This window comes from Peromyscus maniculatus, chromosome 5, assembly GCF_049852395.1.
Source record: "Peromyscus maniculatus bairdii isolate BWxNUB_F1_BW_parent chromosome 5, HU_Pman_BW_mat_3.1, whole genome shotgun sequence".
In the NCBI taxonomy this organism is placed as follows: domain Eukaryota; kingdom Metazoa; phylum Chordata; class Mammalia; order Rodentia; family Cricetidae; genus Peromyscus; species Peromyscus maniculatus.
The window spans coordinates 43,508,919-43,526,904 of record NC_134856.1 but is presented as its reverse complement, the minus strand read 5'-3'; the positions used below and the strand labels follow the sequence as shown (position 1 = coordinate 43,526,904).

Genomic DNA, 17,986 nt, shown 5'->3' with positions numbered 1-17,986 from the left:
CATACTGCACACACTGCCCATGCTACACACTGCCACACTGCACATACTGCCACACTGCACACACTGCCACACTGCCACATTGCACATACTGCACACACTGCCACACTGCACATACTGCCACACTGCACACACTGCCACTTTGCACACACTGACACACTATATACACTGCACACACTATATACACTGCACACACTGCCACACTGCACACACTGCACATACTGCACACACTGCCACACTGCACACACTGCACATACTGCACACACTGCCACACTGCACACACTGCCACGGAACAAAGCTTAATAATCTGTGATAGCTTGAGAGAGACTTGAGGAATTATTACAACAGATAAAACATTTGGCTCTTACGTGATTTTCCCCTTTCAGTTTCAGATATGCTTATGTTGCTACATTGGCAAATCCCCATACATCTCCCCTGTAAATTTCCCCAATAGCAGAAGAGGTGATGCTGAAGCCGTCTCTCTCTCTGTGAGAGCTGCTGGACTGCATTTCTCAACCAGAGAAAGGGCCGGAATGGTTCTTGAGTGAGATGCTTTTGCTCTGGCTGGTTTTCCCCACTCTAATGTTGGGGTTTACATTCATCTTTGTGTGATCTAAAAAGGGGTACTTTAGCCTCAGGAGGAGTAACCAGAAGCCTCAACCTGTAGCCTCTAAGGTAAGAACTCTGATAATTTGGGGGTTCTTCTAATAAAAAATGTAGCCCTTAAAAAGTCTCCACATTTTGACTTGCTTTTTCTCCTCATTCTAATTTCATGACCCCCGCCCCCCACCCAACTTTCACATTTTGATCTGGCCGAGTCTTCAGCTGTTCTTACAGCCTCATCTTCCCTGCACCACGGCTCTTGGTCTTCCCAGGCCCTGCCTCCACCAGCTCCTGTGGACTGCCAAGGCTGCGTCAGAAGTCTGGCCTGGTATTTGTCATACGATGCCAGCCTTTGGTTCTCTCCCTCTACAAAGGGACACAGACATGGACCCCCTTTGCATTATCAGTTCATGGAGGCTGCCCAGAGAACTGTCCACACAGTGACCTTCCCTAAAGGCTGCTGTGTCACTGCAGATGGCTCGGAAGTGAAGAAGCCACACTTGGTTGGTTTTGGCAAGAGGCCATTCGGAGGTTAGTGATGAGAAGGAACTGAAGTCTGGAGAAACCAATCTATTTTAAAAATGACCCCTTCTTTCTGGGCTGTTTGTCTCCCAAATATCAGTAGACAGAATCTGCATCTGGAACTTCATAAGGCAAGCAGGCCGAAAGTTTCAGCTGACCTTTCCAATCCCACAGAGATGCTGTTTCATCTCCAGAGTGCATGAACAATACAAATAGCATAGAGTTGATGGAGTGGCAGGGTTTATATCTTTATATTCCAATGTACCAAATCAGACACACTGCCCTGGGCCAAGAGCAGGATGCAGAGCAGTTGTATGCTGGACAATTCAGCCTGAATGCCAAGCTTGTACATGCCGGGTAATGCGGATATATTTCTTCATCGTCTCTGATAAATTCTAATGATGGGCAGGAGATGAGCAATGGGAAACACGGTGGGGGAGAATTTAAGCTTATGATTTTGAGGAGAAAGAAGGGCAGAAACAAGTAGGAAGATCAGAGGACATCTTGCAGGAGTCATTATGTCCTTCTACTATGTGGGTCCTGGGGGGATTGAACGTGAGTCATCAGGCTTGGTGGCAAGTACCTTTACCTGGTAATGACAGTGAACCATTTCATTGACCCCAATCCACTTTTTAATCCAATGAGAAATTATTACCGCATTCAGAATTTTGCATGTTTTAATTTAGCGATCAACTCCAACAACAGACACTGAATTAAGAATCTGTTACCCCTGCGACTGGAACAATGACACTCTCCTAACTTGTGTACAGTCTTTAACCTCAACCAGTCTCTTGGCTTTGACTGTCTGTCTGGTTCACCAGATTTCCACCACCAGTACAGCCTCCAGCTTAGGACAGATGCTCTACCATGCAGATTAATGGTTTTTAGCTGATTGCTTATTCCACAGCAATCTTAGGGGCAGTGTCAGCTTCCTTATGTGTATCACAAGAATGATAATGGAGCCTACCATGGTGGGGTTTTGTGAAGGGCACCTGGACATGTAGGTAATTGAGTATGGATGCCCAGCAACAGTAATCAGTAGGCAGTAGTCATTCTTACTAATTATTATAATTGTTGCTGATTCTATTCCAACCCTTTCCCTGCAGTAGTGTTTACTTAAAGCAAAATGATGGAGTAGTTGCACACTTTCATGCATATTCTGCACCAATAGAGCCCTCCTCTTTGGTCTTATGCACCAGGAATGATGCAAACAGGATTTCCACTTCATAGAACTACAGGTTTGCTTTCAGAATTTTTAGCTAAATGTGTACTGGCCTCTGAAGCTTGAAAAGAAAATCAACACTGTCCTAGGGATGGGCAGTAACAGGATTCCCATTAGCTTAGCTTCTAACATGGAAGCACGGACTTGTTGGCTCTGGCTGGAACACTCAGGCCTCCCCGGCACAGCCTCACTGACCTTTTCCAGTCGATAGATGAGCTGCCTGGTGGAGAGCTGGATGAGAGGTGCTATGAATTCACAGATGATGTTCACGGACATCAGCAAGCTTTTTCCCTTCTGGGCTCCGACGATGGCATGGCACACCAGCTTTTCTTTGACTCTCTGCACACAACATACATCAGGGCTGTTAATGAATTCAACATTCTCATGATTTGCAAACCCACACAGGGAAGCTTTCACTGAAGCTCCAGGTGTATTTAGTTTCCTTTAGGCCAGATTTAACGCCTCTTAAAAACATGCTTAACTCTGGGTAACCACATTAGAAACATGCTCCTACTACAGATTGTGTCTTAAGATTAGGGCATATGTTATAGTCATCTTTACATCCTTAATGCCTAGAAGTGTTTATCTCAAGGCACATATACAATCAAAGTTGGCTGATGCCCCAGATGATGAGAAAAGGGAAACATTATATAAGACTCCCCAATGAGAGGCATCCTTTTTGCAGGGAGGATGTATTCTACCTGAAAATACTTGGTGAAGAAATGATGTAAAAGAAATAAGGTAGAATCTGTGACTCTAAAGAAGCTAGCAAATGGACCAGATTTCACACTTTACCTCTGGGAGACAATTTCTCATTGCTTCTTATTTTATGAAGAGGAAAATTCAGTGTCACCCTAAAAGCCTCCTAAGCAGGAGCTCAAGTAAACATCTTATCTCATTCAGAAAGTCTATGTTTGGAGATAGGAAAGACTCCTGGGTGACTAAAAAAAGTATTGGGTTTTGTTTTGTTTTGTTTTGTTTAGTTTTTGGTACTTGGTGATTTCCAAACTCCATAAAGGACTGTAATAAACAGATATACAGTGTCAGTATGCTTAAGTGTTTTAAGCTGAGTGTCTGGTACTGATGTAAACAAAACTAGAAAGTCTATTGCTAGAGATTAACATGGCTATTTTATCTACACAAAATTATATGTGTATGAATGTTTTGCCTGCATGTATATATGCATACCACATATATGCCAGGTGACTGAAGAGGCCAGAAGAGGGCGTGGAATTTCCTGGAACTAGAATTATATAGCTGGCTGTGAGCTGCCATGTGAGTACTGGGAACTGAACACAGATCCTCTGCAAGAGCAGCCAGTGCTTTTAACTGCTGAGCTACCTTTTCAGCCACCCCAAAGATGTTGTTTTTAAATATGGTATCATTTAGTCAGGCAAGGTTACAAAAAAAATCGGAGATGTGGTTATAACTGAGGCAGCCCAGAGCATCTATAAAAGTATGCTATTTTCGGGAAAAAATTAGGTAAGACTGCTAAATGTTAATAGGAAAATTTTCTTGGAATGAAAGCTGGACATTTTTCTACCAGGGACTTGCTGTCTGGTCAGTGTTGATTGTAGTAATGAGAACCGGCTTTAAATGGTCCTTTAAGGTTGGGGTTATAGTAGCTATAGAAACAAACAGAAAACTGAGCAGAGCTGAACCTTGAAAGCACGGAATGCTGCCATGGTAACTCAGTGCTATGGGTAGCCTTTGAGATAAATGTCAAGGGACCTTCCTAAGAAACAGATATAGTACAGCAGAGATTTATTTGGGAGGAAAACAGCTTCTGAACATGCTTTCCTCTTACCCTGGGAATGGCAGAATAGCCTTCAAGGATCACATCAATTGTCTGGCCTGGGTACAACTCCATCCTGACGGGATGAAGTTGAAACACAGGGCTCCCTGTATCCATGGTTTCCTGGGAGACCTGGGACTGGCGACGGCTACCAGTAGGTCCCTTCTTCACCAGTTCCTTCTTACTTTGCTTTCCCTCGGGGTGGAAGTCATCATTCATCCAGAACAGTTGCTGGACCCGTCGTCCTTTGTTAGTCAGCTTGAAGCGGTAGTAGTGGGTATCCAGGCTGGAAAAGAAGACCAGGCGTTGAGAGGATCAGAGCAGGACTGTTGGGTTTGACCTACACCCTTGAGATTCATTCTTTTGGAAGTACTATTGCGTGAGCACCAAGACATTCCTTAAAAAAAAAAAAAAAAAAAAAAAAAAACATTCAAGGAGTCTCGGTCACAATGCTACTAAGAACTAGTAGTGTGATTCAAGGGCTCCAGGGGTTGAACAAAATCCGAGACTGTCCCAGAATCACCACTACTATACAAGGCTATGGGAAAGTGGCCCCTGTACCCTTTGTCCTCCTCAGCAGGTCAAGCCCACCGCAGGATACATGGACAGAGTTGATACTCTCCTTAATGAGAAGTGCTTCCAAGGTAAGGTAAAGAAAGCATAATACCAGCTGGAGGGGAAGCTCCCTTTGAAACACACTGAATACATTTCTCCTGCTGGAGACAAGCCTGGTGATGGTGCGTTTCCTTTGAAGGTCAATGCGAACAACACACACCTATTAAGTCTTGACAGGACAGAAGGGCTGGACTGAAGTAGACCAGAACACTAACTAGACTAGACACTTTCCTCAGACTATGCCCCTCATTTCTCATGCTTTCAAGTTGAACCTGTTTCATTAATTCATTCCTTCTCTATTTATGGGTACTTCTTAAAGACCTCCTTATTTGCCTAGCTCTTTATGAAGGAGGTGGGATTTCTAAAGTATATGGAAAGAAGTTAAAATTGTGTGCATGCCCCCAATTTATAGGTTTAATCAATATATTTTTCTTCAAGGGAAAAAGCTCATCTCAGGACAGGCAAGGTACTGTATGCCTGTAATACCAGCGTGTGAGAGGCTGAGGCAGAGGCTCACCATAAGTTCAAGTTAGGCTGGTCTACACAGGGAGTTCTAGATCAACCAAGGTCACCTAGTGAGACCCTCTCTGAAAAACAGCAGCAGCAGCAGCAATAACAACACAAAACAAACAGCCAACTGGTTATTTTTCTTTTAAAAACTTATTAGGCTTTGAGATTTCATCCCATTCACTTGACCGCAGGAAATGATATCGTATCTCACAAGTAAGCTGTAACATCAAATAGGTAATCAGGAGAAATAATTTTCAGTTGTCAGGGAAAAACCTTCGTCTCTAAAGATTTGTGCTCACAGGGCCTATTCAACAGAGTAATCTTCAGCCAGCAATAGAACTTTCTGGCCGATGGTAAGTTTGGGGGAGAAAAAGCAAACATATATAGTATAAATAAACTAGACCGGGCCCTTGCTGCTTCTTTACATTATGATCTTAATATCACAGAAACCCATCCATCAGAGCCATTTTAATTTCCACACTGGGAATGGAGACAAGCTCTAAATAGCTAAGAGATTTGGCCCAAAATATGCGATCAGAAGGAGTGGCGTAGGGACATTTCTTTAGTCCAGGGTCTGGCCAGCTTCCTCTGTAAAGAGATGAAGGCTAACACGGTAGAGGGACCACATGATCTCAGGCTTAACAACCCGACTCTCCTTCTTAGTGTGAAGGAGCCAGGTGTGCTGGCTGCGCGCCAACAGGACCTTCTTCATAGAAACAGGAGGTGGGCGACAGCGTGCCTGTCATGGCTTTTGCCAATTGTTTTGGTTATTGTTGGTATCGTGATTATATGTTAATAAGGAGAATAACAGGGTTTAGACAGAAGGGAAACTAATAGCCAACTACAGTTTGTTTATATATTCATAAAAACTGTTAGCTAGCCCTCAAATTCCCAGGCAAGGGTTGGCACATCCTTTTAGGGGTTATTTGACACTGTTTATAGATTCAGAAAAATCCCAAGCCATTACATATGGTGTGCCGTGTATTAAATATGGTGTTTTCTACAATGAGGTTTGTGTGCACTTAAGAAGTTTAAATGGATCAGGAGGTGGTGGTGCACGCCTTTAACCCCAGCACTCAGGAGGCAGAGGCAGGTGGATCTCTGTGAGTTTGAGGCTAGCCTGGTCTATAGAGTTACTTCCAGGACACTCAGGGTTATGCAGAGAAACCCTGTCTCAAAAACAAACAAACAAACAAACAAACAAACAAACAAAAACCAAACAAAAACCAAAAACCACCAAGCAAACAAACAAACAAAAACCAAAACCAAAACCAACCAAACAAACAAAACAAAATAAAACAAAAAGTTTAAGTAGAAGCATTAGCATACAGTGACAAATGCCTTTCCTTCTGGCCAAGAGACAAAACAGAGAGGAAGCTTTTTATATGTACCTGACTCACAAACATGTAACTGGACACGTGTCAAACACACAGTTCAACTCCCTGGGTTGTCCCTTACTTTGTTATTGCTTGTGGTATTTTTCAATTAAGAACTAAGGGGTGGGTGGGATTGTGGGAATGACTTCTCAGAACATAATGCATATGAGTTGGGTTCAGGGACTGTTAGATCAGAAGGCCAGAGGAGCAGCCATGAGGTGTGTTCCCACGGCGGCACTGAGCAGCACAAATCAGTCAAACCCTGGAAGTCAACTACTGATAACTGCAGAATGCCCCTGTGGAACCAGGGGCCTCCCTCTACTGCCTTGTACTGAGGCCATATTCAGACCCTCAGCTTTTTCTGGGCAGCCGGGGAAACAGTTGTGACTCAACCACTGGAGCTATGATGAGGAAGCAAACAGACGAAATACGATCCATAAAATCAGTAGCGGCAATATATCTGTAATGACTTACCTTTCGAAGTAAGCTCTACTCAGATTACACTAAAGCTGTATCAGTGTTTTTTACATTTGTGGAGAGGGATTAGAAGTGTATTGAAGTCAGAGGAGAAATTATGCAGAAATTCTCAATCCCTCATAAAGGAGTCACCACCCCTTTCACCAGAGTAGGGGGACCTAGTCTAGAGAATGCAAGCAAGTGTCCCAGTTAGCATTACACAGCCTAGAATGGTATGAAAAAAAAAAAACAACCAAAAAAACAACAGAGTCTTGATTAAGCAATCACCTTTATCAGGGTGGTCTGTGGGCATGTCTCTAGGGGATAGTCTTGATTAGTAATAGATGTCAGAGGGTCCAGCCAGCCCACTGTGGGTGTTACTATTCCCTGGGCAGGTGATCCTGAGCTGTGTGAGGAAACTAGCTGAGCAAGAGTGTGGGAGTCTGAGAGCCAGCAAGCAGCATCCCTCCATGGCTCCTGCCTTTGAGTTCCTGTTTTGAGTCCTGACTTCTCTCAAACGATGCACTGTGATAGGGAAGTGCCAGATGAAATAAACCCTCTCCCAAGTTGTTTTTGGTCAGAGTGTTTTCTCACAGCAACAGAAAGGAAACCAGAGCACAGGGTGATGACTTGGAAATGTCTTCTCGTAGCAAATGCAACCAAGCTGTGACTGGAAAATGTCCAGCGTGTTCATCAAGGAAGGAGAAAGTGAGAGTGGGACAGGAGAGGGATGAGGGGGAGCTAGTTCTTTTAAATGAAGACTGTGACATATGTAATTATCTGCACAACTGATCCATGATATCCCCCCCCCCCTACCTAAAATGTGCTCCCAGGTTGAGTTCTGGAGCAAAGGGCTTGTCGGACACGATGGTGGAACCAATCCCTGTGGCCTGGATAGGGATCCGATAGGTGTTGCTGTGCTCCACCTCCAGAATGACGGTGTCTTTGAATGTCACTATGTCGTCCAGGTTGGCAGTCAGGGTCAGTGGGAAGTCATCTTCTGCAGGAACCATGCCCTTGCTGGGTTTGACCGTCCAAAGGGATTTTTTCTTTGCCTGCAACACAAGACTACAAGTTAGCTGGACAGATGCTCTTGGCTCCTCATCTTGCTTATGCCAAAGCCTTCTGCTTCAAACAGCCTGCGCGATAGAAGCCAACATCAGAGACAAACATTCTACTCCTTTTAGAATCAAAGAAGCTGCATGTTTGTTGACTTCCTTTTTCAAAAAGTGGCCCGAGTCTGAAGAGCAAGGCTGCCCTTCAGCTTTGGAACGCTCTGTGAAGATGCGTCGTGTCTCTTCCCTATGATGACAACTTAGGTCTCTAACAAGCTTCCCCTAATTACCTGCTCTAACCTCACAATGCCGAGATGCCAATGGAAGGGCCAGCATCCCTTCTGGAATTTTCAGAGAAATGCTTCTAAGAGGAGAATTTTTAGAATTTGTAGAATTAGAATAAAGATAAGCATCCTTTTCAGGAAGTAATCCTGGCTTTTACTGTGTTTTTATAATAATTAAAATAATTCCATTAGCTAAAATCCTAAGTTCATTTTGAAATCCATTACAAGGCTGATTCAGAGCTGGAAGTGACGCCTATCAGTTTATTGACTGCTTAGATAGTCATGGCACACCGATTTTCCTTCCCCAAAGTCTTTGTCAAAGCCAGTGCCTGTTAATGCCTATTCTGACCATTGCACTGGAAATGGCCAACCCATCTTAGCATTCCTGGCCACTTTCACCTTGGTCTAGGTTTTCCTTCCTTAGCACTCCTGGTGTTCTAACACAGTACATGGCTTACTTATCATATTTATTGTCTTTCCTGCATTGTGATGCAAGCTCTACATAGGAGGGGGTTTGTCGTTTGTTTGTGTATTTGGGTTGGTTTTTTTTTTTTTCAGAAATATATCCCAAGTATCTATAGCAAGATATAGTACATGGCTAGACTACATGTACAATACAGTATATATAGCAGACACTTAATAGCTATTTAACAAATGAAGCCAGGTACAGTGGTACATACCTTTAATCTCAGCACTTGGGAGTGGGAGGCAGGGGGAATCCCAAGTTCAAGGCCAGCTTGAGCTACATAGCAAGATCCTGAATAAAAAGTAAAACAAAAGTTGGGTTTATCAATCAGTCTTTTATTCAAACTCCTTTTGATGTTAGTGTGTTCACTTCTTATATAGGATAATTTATTTACTTCAGTGTAGATGTAATTCTGAATGGTTTTATTAAATAAGAAACACAGAGCCAGCCGGGCGGTGGTGGCACACGCCTTTAATCCCAGCACTCGGGTGGGAGGAGGCGGGCAAGAGGCAGGCGGATCTCTGTGAGTTCAAGGCCAGCCTGGTCTACAGAGTGAGATCCAGGAAAGGCACAAAGCTACACAGAGAAACTCTGGCTCGGAAAAAAAAAAGAAAGAAAGAAAGAAAGAAAGAAAGAAAGAAAGAAAGAAAGAAAGAAAGAAAGAAAGAAAGAAAGAAAGAAAGAAAGAAAGAGACACAGAGGCAAATGCCTTGATCGGGACTAAGAGTGTGTGTGTCACCATTTGCTGTCCTCTATATCTACTGGCTGTTCTGTTCTCTGACCCCAGATAAGTTTATTGGGGTGCACAATATTTTGGGGAACACAATATCACCACACTTCATGTTATAAGAAATCAAATTATTAGACATTTCTTCCTTATATTACATAGAGATATGATTCATTTGACCCATTACACATTGTTTTTGGAGTTATGCAGAGTAAATTCACACACCCCTTGTACCTAACAGTCCTTCAAGTCCTGCGCCCCAGATTTAGAGGGAAACCTCAAATATCAAAGTTAGGTTAAGATGTCAATTATAAAAAAAAAGACTCATGCTGTAAATAATAATTAAAATATGATTTCTACTTCTTTGATGGTAATCTACTTTCTACTTTTAGACTCTGCCCTTGTCTTTGAAAGTCTATAGTGCATTCTGTTTGGAATTTAAACTCTTTCTAGAGTCTTTTGTTTGATATTTTTATTTTGGGGCAATTATCAATCATTGTCTATTTAAATATTTCACCTAGTTCTTTATCCCTAACATTTCAGAACTTCCTAATATTACCTCTCTATTATAGTTTGTCCTGGAATGTCCCCTGAAGGCTCCTGTGTTGAACACTTGACACCCCGTTGGTGGTTCTATTAGGAAGCAGTGGAAACTTAGGAGGTGGGGCCTAGTTAGGGAAAGTGAGGTCACTCACTAGGGCATGCTTTGAAGAGGATACTCGGAGCTGGTTTGTTTTACCATGTGCTCTCAGTCACAGGGACAAAGGTCCAAGTGGTCATGGCCCGAATCTCTGAAACCACAGGGCAAAGGTAAGCCTTTCTCCATTTAAGGTATTTATCCTAGCTCTTTTGTCACAGAGAGGCAGGGCTAACTGATATGCTCTCTCTTAGCCTCTTGACCACATTCCTTTACTTCTACTTTCTGATTTGTTTTGGATGGCTTCTCTCCAGTTTTCTTCCAGTTCACTAATTCTCTCTTTAGCAGAGCATGATATGCTATTAAACAAACCTATTTCATTTTGGATTTCAAAATTAGGTCTGAATAGTTGATATTTATGTCTGTAAGGTTTTCAGTCTTTGGGAGAACTGCCAAAATTATGATTCTGATATCCAACAGATTGGCTGCTCCTCCTGGTCATCTACAAATATGATAAGCACATGGATTTTAGGACTTTATGTATACATATGTATATACACACACACACACACAACACACACACACACACACACACACACACACACACACACACACACACGCACACCTGATGCTTAGTTTTTGTGGGAAATCCAAAGATGCCCAAAGCACACTCTCTTCCCCTGAGGAGCTGACATGACACTGAGGGGGGTCAGGAGGAGGCTGGGGAGAGAGTCCTCACTGGACCTAAAGAACATGGTGCTGCTCCAGAGGAGGGCAAGCTAGAACCCTCCAACTGAGACAAATGTCTTTTTCCTCCAAATGTGAAATTAGACCTAATTAACAAATGGTGTGTTCCTAATTATATTACTATTGATTAAAAAGCCTAACACACTCTCTCTAATTGTAAGTATAGGCAATTATTTCAAAATTAATAAAAAGCATCTTCTCTCTATTCTAGTAGCTATTTCTGCTCATTTAACTCTGGACTCTATTTCAGGGAAGATATTGCTTATATAAAATATTTAGTTATTACCAGTAACACATTGAGAAAAGGCTGCAAAAAGAAAAGCCATGGAGATGGTTTAGAAGCTTCCAGGATAGTGATGTAGCTAACTAGATAAGAATGTGATTATTTGCTTGAAAATCTTCCCCAGCTTCCCAGACTTCTTTAAGTCATGGGCTCAGGAGAAGCTTTCAACAGTGAAGCATAGGGAGGAAAACAATGTATTTAAAAGAAAAAAAAACCCACTCTGAGCTCACTGGCTTTGGAGGCTATTTCAGTCTGAAATCATCCTTCTGTAGCCTGGAGAGATGGTAAAGTGGTTAGCAGCATATGCTGCTCTTCCGGAGGACCTATGTTTGATTCCCAGCACCCACAGGAAAGCTCACAACCATGTGTGACCCCATTACCAGGGGATCTGATGCCCTCTTCCGGCCTCCATGGGCTCCAGACACACAGATGGTGCACATACATACATGCAGGTAAAACACTCATACACATAAAATAAAAGCAGATAAATTCTAAAAATAAATAAATTTATTCTTCTTCCATTTAATTTCCATGGTGTATTTCTAGCAAAATAAAAAGGAGGAATGTAGAGATTCAGGTATCTCTGAGACTCACAAACAATGGTGCCCATCAGGCAGAAATGTCCCGAGAAACAGGGGTTTAGAACAGGGTTGTGCTAATGTTGTGCTAAATGAGAAACATAGATCATGAACAAAAGTTAAGTGTCTGCCACCAGGCACTGTCCCACAGGGTGACATTCCAAATCCAGTTTAGTTCCAGTACAGACTGAGAGGCTGGATCAGGTCAGTGGGACCCACTAACCACTCTGAGGAACCAACTCACAGGTATTTGTACAAGGAGAATCTAATATTTAAACCCCAATGTTCATTTCCCAATTTGAAATTGAGGACAAATCCTCAATTAGACAGACCAGAAAGCTAGTTACATTTCCTTGTGCTTTGCAAACCTACATGGAAAACAAGTAAATTGCATATTAAAATGTAAATGAATTAAATGAATCCCAGAAAAACATTTTTCAGATTTACAAATTGTGTGTAATGAGGATATAGATGAATGATGCTGAGGAGAATTTACTTCCGTGTTGGCATTAATGGAAACTGTAGGAAGTCAAAAATCTTAGCGTTCCTCATGATCTCTGAATGAGGAACATCGCTAGAGACACAGAAATAGATGTAAACAATCAAACATTAAGGATTGTTCTAGATGCACTTGGACAGAGATGGTATGTTTGTTTGTATCTGAAGGACACTTGTGGGGGAAAAATGCTAAACGTTGCATGATTCACTATTTTCCAGAATTTCTCTGTCCCTTAACTACTCACTCTCACCTCACCCTAGTGGAGTTTAAACTGCGGAAAAGGCTGTGAGTCCCTGCATTTCCAGAGCATTCATATACAGCTGTCTTAAACTGTAGATTTCCTAGACTGGGGAGATGGCTCAGCGGGTAAAAGCTTTGTTTTACAAGCACGAGGACCTGAGTTCAGATCCCCAGGGCCCGTGTAAAAAGCTGGTGTGGTCCCCCATGTGTGTAACCCCAGCCGTGGAGCAGGTGGAGACAGGAGGATCGCTGGGGCTTACTGGCCACCAGCCTAGTTGCAGGGTTAGTGGGAGATCTTGCCTCAAGGACATAAGGTAGAGAGTGACAGAGCGGGCCCCCGATGTCATCTTGTTCCTTCCTGTGATTATATGGGCCTACACTCCCCACACACATGCAATTAAAAAGATATTCCTTATCCATTCCGTTTTCAGGATGTAGACAAACTATTATTGATAGGAGAAACAGACTTCACATTCATCTACTGTTAGGAAAATATACAGAGGCAGCTAGGGAAGACAATAGGAAAGTGCTGGGCGAGAAGATTCTACTCTGCTGACCTCTCGGCCCAGTTTGTGGCTTGAAAGCATTCTATATTGTTTTGCTCATCTGTGAGACTCAGCTTATGACGCAGACATAAATCAATGCCATTTAAAAAAAATCAAAGAGCACAGTGTCTTTCAGAGAGGGTACTGTCAAAGTCATTTTGGTCACTCTGACTGTCTGCATTCTCCCTCTGAGCAGTGGTGCAGCTCAATCCTCTGTACACAATGAAGTGAGGCTGTGGCCAGGGTGAGTGCTATTTCAGGTCAGGGGACATCAGTTTTCGATGGATGCATATCGTCTCTGTTTGATTCCTGCTGACACAGGTTGGATGCTCTGGAAACGAGACCTAAGTGGCTTTCCAGGGCTGAATCAGTGAGTTTTCTTTTTGATGAAGCTTATTAATCAATGCCTGGCATAAACCAGACAGAAAAATACATCATAGAATCTAAGAACAAGGTACAGTAAAATGCCAGATGCTGAGATCCTGGGCCTGTCACTGTAAGTCAGATTGTATTGCTCTGCTGTGTCTGTGGTTCTGCCACTTGACTTTCAGGGGTGCCCTTTTGTTTGTGGGGGCCTAGGCTGTATGGCATTAAAAGAAAGGTAGATGAATGACAAGCAGGAGAGTCATTCTCCAATACAGCCTGACCTTTTCAAGACCACAGTACCGTAAGGTGACAGTGGATGGAGATTGGTTAGGAAGGAAGGCACTGAGGGGAACAGACATGGGCTTGAGTCTGCTGCTCAGCTGCCCTCCAGGTGTTGGATTTGGGGCATGTCACCTATGGTGGTTTCAATGAGATGTCCTCCCCCACAAAGTCTCGGGCATTTGAAATCTTAGTCCCCAGCTGTTGGCAAGATTAGCAGGTGTGGGCTAGCTGGAGGAAGTATGTCACTGGGGGCAGATTTTGAGGTTTCAAAAGACTCTTGGATTTTGTTTGTGATTTGAGATGTGAGCTTGCCACCTGCTACCACAGACTGTTAGCCCTATGGATATTCTTGCCAGAAAGAAGTGGGTGGAGATTTGTGGTAGAGAAAATTCTAAGATGGGGCCCCAAGATGTCCATCTCCTGGGTCACAGCTGTCTTCTCCATTATTCAGTCAAATGCTAATGTTGGTGTGCCTGGGAAGGGACTTTGCCGAAGTAGTTAAGTCCTAAATCAGTTCACCCTTCAGATGGGGAGATCACCTTCAGTGGGCCCAAAGGAGGCTGAACACCTCTTAGCAAGGAAATGTCAAGCCCAAGAGACCTGAAGGAATGACCACATAATAGGGTAGTTATGGTGGCCCTGTAATAGTTGAGGGCATCCATGCTGATAGCAAGTGAGACAGGAAATTTCAACTGCAAAGCAAACATCTGACAGCAAACTGAGGATCCTCGCTGAGGGCCTTTCCCTAGCCAAACCTCCCAAGAGAAATGCCACTCGGCTAACATGCTTATTTTACTCCTTCGTGATTCTATGAGAAGAAAGCAGCCATGTCAGGCCCAAATTCTTGATCCATAGAAACAGATAATAAATTAGCCTTGTTTTAAACCACTAGATTTATGGCAATTTAAAACCTAGCAATAGAAAATTAACACAAGCTTCCATACATTTCTTTCAAAGATGCTAAGAGCAAGCCCTCCAAAAATTTCCCATTAAAACTTCAGTTGGAGCTGGAGAGATGGTTCAGTGGTTAAGTACTCAGCAGAAGCTGAGTCTCACAGATCAAGAAATCCTACGCATGAGCATAGGTTTGAACTCGTGCAGGGGATGAGTTCAGTTCCCAGCACCCCACATCTGGCAGCTCACCACCACCTGAAACTCTAGATCTACGGATCTGATGCCTTCTCTGGTCTCTGAAGCCACCCCTCCACCCCAGGCACATACACAGAAATAAAAATTAATCTTTAAAAAAGATCATCATTAATGGTGGTCTCTGCTTTTTCGGCAAATTAGGGTGGGAAGTCAGCCCTTTCCACAGTCCATAACAGGCACATGTTTGTGGGCAGGTGAACATGGCTATGGGAAGGATGGGGGATTTGTGATCTTTTTTTACAGCTCAGAATCCCATGCCCTCTGGGGATAAGCCCTCTCCCAAGGTTCTGCACATCTAATGTTAAGACCTGCTTTTGATTTGGCGATGGGGCTACAGCCCTCCACTTCTGCATGCTCAGCTTCCATGGTAAACCAGCCAGGGCCTTTTTTTTTTTTTTTTATAAGTTTCCACATTGTGTATTTAATATTTTCCATAACAGGCAGAAGTGATTGCTCCTGTTTGCACATGCCACTTTGGCAATATACGCTTTGATAGCCCTGCTGTTCTGCAGGGCTGATAACTATGAAGCCTGAAGAAAATAGCACCGTGCACTTGAAAACAACAATTCCTTTGCCATTTGAGACCTGTGAGGTTTCCTCCCGTGGAATAAGAGGAAGCGGATAACAACAGGAGCCCACGTGTGGAGTGAGGGACTGCTTTAGACTTTTATTATCTCAGCAGAAGATCCATTCTCTGTGGGGTGAGAACAATGAAGACCCGCCAAGGCCTGTCTCCCTTTCATCATCTAAATGGCATCTTGGAGTCATATACTCCTCTCCCTTGAAGTGAGTCATTTTGCTGCTTTAAACAATTAACTGGAGGTTAAGAGGGAGGCGCACAAGAATTGTCACTAGGCTTTTCAAGGGAGGCAGTCCAGGGTCGTGACTGCAAGTGTGGGCTTTGGAGTCACCTGACTTAGTGGTCAACTCTGGAGTCTGTCACTGTGTCCATCATTGCTAGGTGACCTTGGGCTGATTTCACAATCTAGGTTTCAGCTTCTCCATCTGTTAATTGTGCTTTCTCTCTTTCTTTCTGAACAGGGTCTCACTCTGTAGCCAGGAATGCCCTTGAATATGCGACCCCTGGGATTATAGGTATGTGCGGTCACATCTGTTTTGAATGTGCTATATGAAGATGAAATCAAATGGGTACCAAACATCTCATACCTTGTCCATCACTCAGTAAACAGTGGGCTTTATTCATGTTACTTTCTACAACTTCTCAGGCAGTTTTCTGTCCTCCACAGTCCACGCCACTGACAGGGCTGGCCTACACAGACCCGAGGCTGGTCCTGTCCTGTGAAAGATTCTGGAATGGCTCATTATTGTCTGCATGGGTGTCCTTAACCCCTTCCAGACATTTATGTATCTCCTCCAGAAAAAAATACTCCAATTTGCCCCAAGGCTTTGCACACACGCTTCAGAGTGCACAAACTGCAAATGTGCTCAAGCTCTGTCATATTTTGTTCTGTTGTTCCATGTCTGTCTTAGGGTTTCTACTGCTGTAAAGAGTCACCATGATCACAGCACAGCAACTCTTAAAAAGGAAAACATTTCATGGGTGGCTTACAGTTTCAGAAGTTTAGTCCACTATCATCATGGTGGGACATGGTGGCATGCAGGCAGACACGGTGCTGGAGCTGAGAGTCCTACATCTTGATCGGCAGGCAACAGGAAGTGAACTGAGACCCTGGGTGTGGCTTGAGCATCTATGAGACCTCAAAGCCCACTCCCACAGTGATGCACTTCCTCCAACAAGGCCACACCTCCTAATAGTGCGCCAATTACATTCAAACTACCGCAATGTCTAAGCCTTTTTTTTATGACCAGAAACTCGGGATTTGGGGTGGATCTTAGTGGAACCTCAGGTCCTTTTGGGACATCACTCAATTCTCTGCAAACGTGGTGGTCCACAGTCAGATTTGGTATCCTACTTATGGCCTCTGGTCTGGAGACTCCAGCCCAGCTCTGCTAAGAGGTCACCAACGCCTTTTTCCGCCCAGTCAGAAGGCCACCTGCCCCTCCCAAATGTCCCAAGCACCATCTATAAATGCCACCTATTTCCACCTTCCACACCAACCTTCTGACTGATGGCAGGTTTCCTTTGACAGAAGAGCTGGCCACCTCCTCCTCTGTGCCTATATTTTACCACCTGGCTGTGCGGCTTGTGGGGTCATCTCCTCTGCGCAACTGTGAATTCTGAAGAATGGAGCCCTTCTATTTCCCTTTTCTTTCTCCCCTTGGTCATTAAAGTGTCAGCAATGGGTCAGGGCTCAAAAATAATATCTACTTCATGGTCAATAGAGATATGAGAAATGTTCTGCCTCACGGGAAAGACAAAAAACACAAACCAAAAATGAACATGAAAAATAATCTGCTAGATGTGACAAAAATAAAAGCATGGGTAAGAGGCTGCGCGCAGCGTGTTCTACATTTGGTGAGGGTCTGGACATAAACTGGTACAAGCATTCTGAACCTGTGAAACGTATTAAGACTTTTAGGTACATTAATGTCATGTGGCCCAGCAACTGCATTTTCTGGGAATTTAGTCGAAAGAAACAGTTAAGGAATTGATACACATCGTTGACAACAGTGAAAATCTGGGGACCCTCTGCCGGCAGGGGAGCAACCCGGTCAAGTCAGTCAGCAAACATGACCTGGGGCAGGATAGTTCTTATAGTTCATGTTAAAAGTGATCATTATATGTCTTGAATAAAAACAGCTGGCAATCAAAAATCGTGTCAGCCCACGAGAGGGGGAGGAATAAATAGGTCTCGGGAAAAACACTGGAAAGCGAACATCAGAAATTTAGGGGTGGTCATCTGCATCTGCGCGGTGGGATGATGAGTGAGCCCCTCCCGTCTTGGGCTCTTGGTTTCAGAAGGGTGTTATCGGGTAAGGTCCGAACAAGGTGGGCTTACACTCGCTTTAGAGAAAAAGCATCTCCTCCTAAAAGGACATAGTCATCCATTCCCGCCCCTCTCTCTCCACTTTTCAGAGCTGGGGTTTGAACCCAGGACCCTGTACATGCT

At 43.6% G+C, this 17,986-nt stretch overlaps 1 protein-coding gene across 3 annotated transcripts in view; it reads right to left on the bottom strand.

Moving 5' to 3' along the window:
• Hydin (HYDIN axonemal central pair apparatus protein) overlaps positions 1–17,986 on the bottom strand; it is a 358,418-nt gene that overhangs the window by 171,847 nt on the left and 168,585 nt on the right. For all 3 annotated transcript variants that reach the window (XM_042277692.2, XM_015992939.3, XM_076571514.1), the window contains exons 19-21: positions 7,913–8,151; positions 4,152–4,425; positions 2,540–2,683 (exon numbers count right to left, since the gene is read on the bottom strand). In XM_042277692.2, the coding sequence (XP_042133626.1) occupies positions 2,540–2,683; positions 4,152–4,425; positions 7,913–8,151 (657 nt within the window). The remainder of the gene's footprint in view (positions 1–2,539; positions 2,684–4,151; positions 4,426–7,912; positions 8,152–17,986) is intronic.